Source organism: Astatotilapia calliptera, chromosome 6 (genome assembly GCF_964374335.1).
Source record: "Astatotilapia calliptera chromosome 6, fAstCal68.1, whole genome shotgun sequence".
Taxonomy (NCBI): domain Eukaryota; kingdom Metazoa; phylum Chordata; class Actinopteri; order Cichliformes; family Cichlidae; genus Astatotilapia; species Astatotilapia calliptera.
In genome coordinates, this window is record NC_137427.1 from 9,890,970 (window position 1) to 9,897,560 (window position 6,591).

General features: G+C 42.3%; 1 protein-coding gene across 1 annotated transcript in view; it reads right to left on the reverse strand.

Annotated features, from left to right (window-relative positions):
* notum1b (notum, palmitoleoyl-protein carboxylesterase b) overlaps nt 1-3,121 on the reverse strand; it is an 8,955-nt gene extending 5,834 nt beyond the window's left edge. The window contains exons 1-3 of the mRNA XM_026170146.2: nt 2,612-3,121; nt 1,804-1,856; nt 1,549-1,644 (exon numbers count right to left, since the gene is read on the reverse strand). Of these exons, the coding sequence (XP_026025931.1) occupies nt 1,549-1,644; nt 1,804-1,856; nt 2,612-2,976 (514 nt within the window). The 5' untranslated portion in view covers nt 2,977-3,121. The remainder of the gene's footprint in view (nt 1-1,548; nt 1,645-1,803; nt 1,857-2,611) is intronic.
* Between the last annotated feature and the right edge of the window lie 3,470 nt (nt 3,122-6,591).

The following is a 6,591-nucleotide window of genomic DNA, read 5'->3' on the forward strand; positions in this document are numbered from 1 at the left end:
AGAAAAAGGTAAGATGTGCTGCGACAATTCTTTAATCCTGCTTTGTGTTTTACCGTTGAAGGTGATTCCCCTGTGACAAACAGTCGTTAACTTTCTCTGCTTTGGTCAGCATTTACATGTAGGCACTAAAGAGCCTGTGTGGCTGCTGCACTGGCCACCAGTGTAAAGTATACAGAGTCTGAGGGAGAGACTCATAAACAAACAAGGAGTTCCCTGATGGTTGGAGGGAAACAACCAGAGAGTTTGACTCACGATGATTAGTGCGATCTCAGCTAAAGTGGAAACGCAAACACTTCAATGGATCTCATTCATTCAGAGGAAGTTTTTATTTCCTGCTGAGGAAAGTGAAGCCTCTGTGAGGCTGTGCAGAGAATTCACAAGATCTGCTCAAACCAGGGAACGCCTTCATGCCTGGCTATAATCACAGAACATTTCATTAGGTACAACTCCTCATTAAAGCAAATATCGAATGGGCAAATCACAGTGCGTTTTGGCATGTGGACAAAATGAAGGCGACCTGATGAAGTTCAAACCGAGCATCAGAATGGAGAAGAAAGGTGATTTAAGCAGCTTCTTTAAGTTATTATTGGTGCCAGATGGATTGGTCTGAGTATTTTCTGAACTACGGATCAACTGGGATTTTCCCACAAAACCATTTCTACAGTTTACAGAGAAGTGACCCCCCAAAATAAAAACTATCCAGTCAGTAGTTCTTTGGATGAAAATGCCATGTTGATGCCAGAGGTCAGAGGAGAATGGACAGGCTGCTTTGAGCTTTAGCAGTAACTCAAATAACCTATTGTTATGAGCAAAGTATACAGAGGAGCATCTCTAAATGTGCAACATGACGGGCTTCGGCAGCAGAAGACCGCACTGGGTGCCACTTCTGTCAGCTAAAATCGTGAAACTGAGGCTACAAATCAAAAACTAGTATAAATTATGCTAAAGGTATTCATTTAATTTAAATAAAGACAATATTCTTGAGTGTTTCTTGTGGTCAGTGGTTTGATCCCCGTCTGTTTAACTCTGAAAGTTTATTTGAGCAAGATACAACACTGTATGTCTATGTAGGTTCTCTCTCATCCACTGCATGAAAGTCAGGAGTGCTTAAAAAGCAACTGGGCTTCTTTAGGTTCCTGAAAAAGTTTTCCTTTTCATCCAAGAGGATGTGTCGGTTCTTCAGAAGTACATACAACTAAATACAGTATCTTGCCCAAGGAAACTTCTAGAGGTTAACAGGTGGAGCCTGTTTTGGTCTGCTTGCTTTATTTATTCAGACAGCAGTAATTTTCATTAATTGTCTATTCTAATAACTACAGCTGTTCTGGCTCATGATAACAAGCATTTTTGTTATTTAATGGAGTTTTACTACAGTCAGCTTCCAAGGACACTTCATGATGATGGAGAGGAAGAGAAGCAGTGCCATGTGTCAATTTGGGCAGCCTCGGAAAAGCAAAAGAAATTGCGAGCTGTTAGTAAATGAGCAGCCAGATAGAGACGGCAATGTGTAGAAGTGGATTCTGCAAGCACACACTGTAGGGCCTGTACCTGTTCTGGTTAGTGGCCACTTGGTGGAGCTCATCAGTCTCCTCATCGTCTCATACCTGCTCTCACAGGTCTGACTGTCGAAGCAGTACCATCCACCTGAACCACACACACACACACACACACACACACACACACACACACACACACACACACACACACACACACACACACACACACACACACACACACACACAGGTTACAAATAGCTGCACTGAGTTCCCCGTGTGGTCTGAATCAGGTGTATTTCATCCTCACCTTCCAGGAACAGCAGCCACCTCTTGCTTCCTTTTGACTCCTTGATGTAGTAACTGCACAAGAACAGCAAAACAAAGCAGCGTGAAAGCGCTGATGTATTCACACATTCATGAATGGATTCAAACAGTCTCCACACACTGGGGATGCTTCCTGTTATCCTGAGCTGACAGATCTGGCTCTGATCACTAAGCTTCTCTGTAGGAGCCAGGGTACTGCAGACCCGCACATGTCCGGTTGTGTTTTTTCACATAGCGACAGGAAACTCACCATGCTGCTGGCAGCACACGAACACTCACACTTGATGCGGGTGGCATATCGAAAGAGTCATCTCATTCACAGCGATTTAATTCATATTTGGCCCACAATATATTATAATCTACACTTGGAACAGAGTTTAAAAACTTTGACATTGAGTGGAATTAACTGGTGATCCCATAAAGCTTTGAACTATTATTAGTTATAATCTTTGTTGTCATTACTCTTAATTTTGCTATATCGTAAAGTCGCCAGAGCAAGAATAAATGCCCCTCTCTCTTCCTCGCTCGCGCTCTCCCTCTCGTGTACGCGCTAATTTGCAGCGTGCATGGCGCTCTCTCTGATCTGATCCTTTGATCCATTTTGGTTACATCCGGAGTGACACGGGAATGGAGCACACGGATCTAAACCAGTAGTAAAACGCAGATCGGGTGTTGGGTGTATCTGCCCCTCCGTGTCTCAGATTCTTACAAATTAATGACAAAACTGTGGTTTTAAATCACGCCTGTAGGTCATTAAGAAACTCTGAAGAATCTGCAGGCCATTCACTTACCCTGCAGGTGACCCGTCGTTGCAAGTCACGGACACGTTCTTCAAAAAGTGCAGCTTCATGTCCTGGTCCAGCTTTTGCGCAGAGCACGGATAGAGTGACTGCGCTAAGTTCTTTATCTGCACTACAAAGTTGTCCATGTTGCCCTCCACAGCTGTGAAGTCTAACGGGAAGCTTTCTGCTCCTTCCACCCGCTCCCTGTACGGCGGGGGCGTCTGCTGCTGCTGCTGCACCCTCCGTGTTTGCGCCCGACCGCCGCGCACTCTCCTCGCCTCCACCGGTGCGCTCAGGTGGATGAAGAGCAGCAGCAAGCAGGAGCGCACCGCGGACAGTCCAAGTGAGTTTCTCGCCACACCACGGCTCTGCATTTCTAATTATTACTGGAGAACGTTCCTCGCGTGTTTGCGTGGACTCTGAAGAAAACACAGCATATCCTATGAGTGGGTAGATCGACGGGAAGTTCTTCGAAAGCGCATGGAGAGTTCAAGCAAACGGTCTCCTATACCAGCAGTGCTGGGTAAAAACAGCTTATGGGTCTCCATGGTGCCCTGAGAGATGGGTATCTGGATTCAAAATCATGCAAAATGCGCGTGCAGTTCCAGTTCATTTCCTTAAATCGCGTGCAGTTCGTCCAGTAAACGGGTTCTTCCGTGCGTAAAAATTTCTGAAGTTCCGTCCAGCTCAGTCTATCCAGTGACCTGTTGCCTTTTGGTTCAGGTCTTATAAGCTGCGGATGAAGAGGGAATTTATTTGAGGTCCTCCCCTCTCCTCCCCCCGTCCCCCCTGCCTGCCCCCGTGCTTCTCACTCCCGCGGGCCAATCGTTATTATCGTTGGCGGATGCTCCTTGCGGGGCGTGGGTCTCACACCAAGAGCGCGCGTATGCCTGGCACGCCCCCTCAGTCGGTTCACTCATACCCCCGGCCCCTTTGATGTTGTGTCATCATATGACCGCGCAGCCTTTGAAGTGTCTTTGATGAACATAGTGTGTGAGTAAAAAACGCAGTTGGACACGCCGTTCCGCTGCAGAAGGTCACGCCACTGATGCACATGTTTTGCGGCTTTTTATGCGCTTCAGAGTTAAACTGCATTTTCTTTGTGTTTGTGGCTCAAGATAGAAATCAGATAATCTTTTGGGCTATTTCACAACAGGAGATAAGGTCGCTGGAAGTTTTTAAATCATGAGTGTGGTATGTGTAGACAGCGATAGGGCGAACAGATATCGCTTTGAGTCACACTAAAGCATAAATCAACACTTATTACTGACAAGTAAAATATTTAATCTATGCTTGCGGTATGTGAGTTTTAGATTATTATGTGACAATTATTAACTCTGTTGTAACTGTTGACTGTATTGAAGGCCTTTGACTCATCCTTATTGTAAATGTGAGCCAGCGCTTCATCTTCTCCACTTTTTACTTTTCCTTTACAACCATTTTTTCCAAAACTGACTTCTTATTGTGTCGTTAAACCTCACAGATGAACAGAATCCCAAAGCAGTTTGAGAACCGGCACTGGCTGGCCTGGTTGGAGAACTCATCAGTGGTGTCAATGTCATTTTAAATGTGACCAATTTAATTTCAAGTGTGCTGGGTCAATAAAAACATTGTATGATTCCCCATTAAGACAATCTTTGTCAGTATGAAGTGGTTTGTGTGTTCTTCTCTGGGAGATCTTGTTTTTCCAGCCACTGGAAAAATAGAATAGAATAATTCCGCACATCTAGGCTCAAAAGAAAAGTGATTCTTAATCCCTGAAAGCTTCTTTTTCTAAGAAGATGGTGAAACTTGGATAAAATGAATTGTTTGTACAGCTACTGCAATCATGTGATTCATTTTAACCACTTAAAACACAGGTTAACTTCTGGTGAAGTGAAAGGTTCTCTGAGATTTTCACATCTTGTTAAGCCATCCAGGAGGCCAGACTGGACCTATGGGTGGGACACATGTAGCTCATGAGCCATATTTTTAACACCAGAAAGCTATGTTTTCCCATATTGTTTCTTTTACATCTGCTCATCTTTAAAAGTCCCCATTCATTCACCAGATCCACCGTCCTCTGATGACTAACATTCACACACTGCCTGTAATTTGATTTCGATCTTTGATGGTTTTTTATGATGAAAGGAACACTTAAAAAAAGGTCTCTCAGCATGTAAAACCCACTGCAGATGCCTTTATAAGTTTGCGCTCTATCCAGACAGTTTTGAAGTTTCAGTCCTGCTGAGCGAGGAAGGAAACTGATTGTTTGTTTGTTTGTTCAGATGGTGGCAATTTCCCACTAGGACTGAGAAGCGCATTCATTTCTGTCTGTCTGTCTCTCTTTCCCAGGTGGACTTTGTCTTTAAATGTTGCTGTTGAAGCAGTCAGTCAATCAGTCAGTTGTTCGGCCTCTGAAGCTCTGGCCTCACACCTCTCCATCTGTTGGCACCACTTGTCATGTTGTTTGTCTCGTCTTATTCCAGCTTTGATCCAATTTGATCCATGCTGAGAAAAAACAGCCTTGATTGTTGTTGCTCAAACTGCATACATACAGTACATTAGGTTTTCCATATGGAGAGCAGATTGACTGTGTGTGACTGTGTTGTGGTCAGTTTACAGACAGGATCAATTTCCTTCTCTCATGAGGCCAGATTGTGTTTTCTTATTATGCTTTTAAGGTCAAGGGAAGAGTAATGATCTTCATATTGTTTTTAGATGCACACTGTACAGTTCAAGCTGTGGAGGGTTTTTTTCACAGAATGAATAGACCTGGTTTTAGATTTTTTTTTTACATTCGAGTCTGATGTTGTTAACCCACTCAAATTATTTTTTCTAACACAAACGGATGTGTAGAAAAGACCTTCCCAAACTTAAGTCTCCCCGTCCACCCAGGTTAATGTGGTGACTCTAAATGCCATGTAATTCACATCATGTTTATAATTCATAAATAATTCCTTTAGCTGGATTTAGACAGACTAGTCAATAACCGTAACCCCTTTGGTTTATTCTGACAAAAGGGAAAGTAAGAGTTCGCATCAATATGATTAATGAGGTCTTATTTTTATGTAAGTGTTCTAGTAAGTTGCCAGTATACACAGTACATAACATGGGATCCAATAATAAAAAATTACAAATTACACTTGTATGCATCTGTTAAGTCAGAAATTTAACACTAGTTTCAAGTAGACAAAAATTATTTCCCCCGGGAATACAAAATATAAACCTTATAATATCATACTGTCCCAATAGAGCAGTTCAATCTCTAAAAGCAGAGTTGGAGGCAAATCCTTCAGCTATCAGGTTAGCTCCCAGTTTGGGTTCAGGAAACAGACACCCTCCCTACTTTTAGATTCGGCTTCAAACTTTCCTTTTTGATAAAGCTTAGCGTTTGGGATGGATCAGATGAGTCTAAAGCGTCTTAGTTATTCTTTTATAGGTTCAGGCTGCTGGGACACTTCACACAATGTAAGTAAAGTAAAGTAAGTAAATTTTTATTTACAATGCATAGACCATTTCTTCTCTAGTCCACTCTTTTCACTCCTGATGCATTTACATGCCACTACTGCATGGCATTAAATTGTGTCTACTCTCTCCCATAGCATGTGTTATGTTTCTGTCTCTGTGCTCTTTTTGAGACAATGGTTGTTTTGAATACAAAAATGCACCGTATGAATAAATCCAAACCGAACTGAATTTGGTGTTAACATATTTCACTGTAACGTTTTTTAAAATAAAAGATAATAAACTACTAGCCAGTCTAAACTATAGTAAGGCTGAGTAAATGAATATATAGTGCAAGTTGTGTTCTTAGTATTTTTGTCATGCTGTAGCACTTTAAGAGACTAGCAGATGTCTCTTAAAGTGCTCTTTGACTATTGCAGTGGGACGCTAGAACATTGTGTGGGTTATTTCTTCTTAATTTTTTTAATGTCTGTATAATTTACATTATTTTGCTTGGTAATAACGCTCATAAAGGTGAGACGAAGAAAATCTTAAAAGTTGAA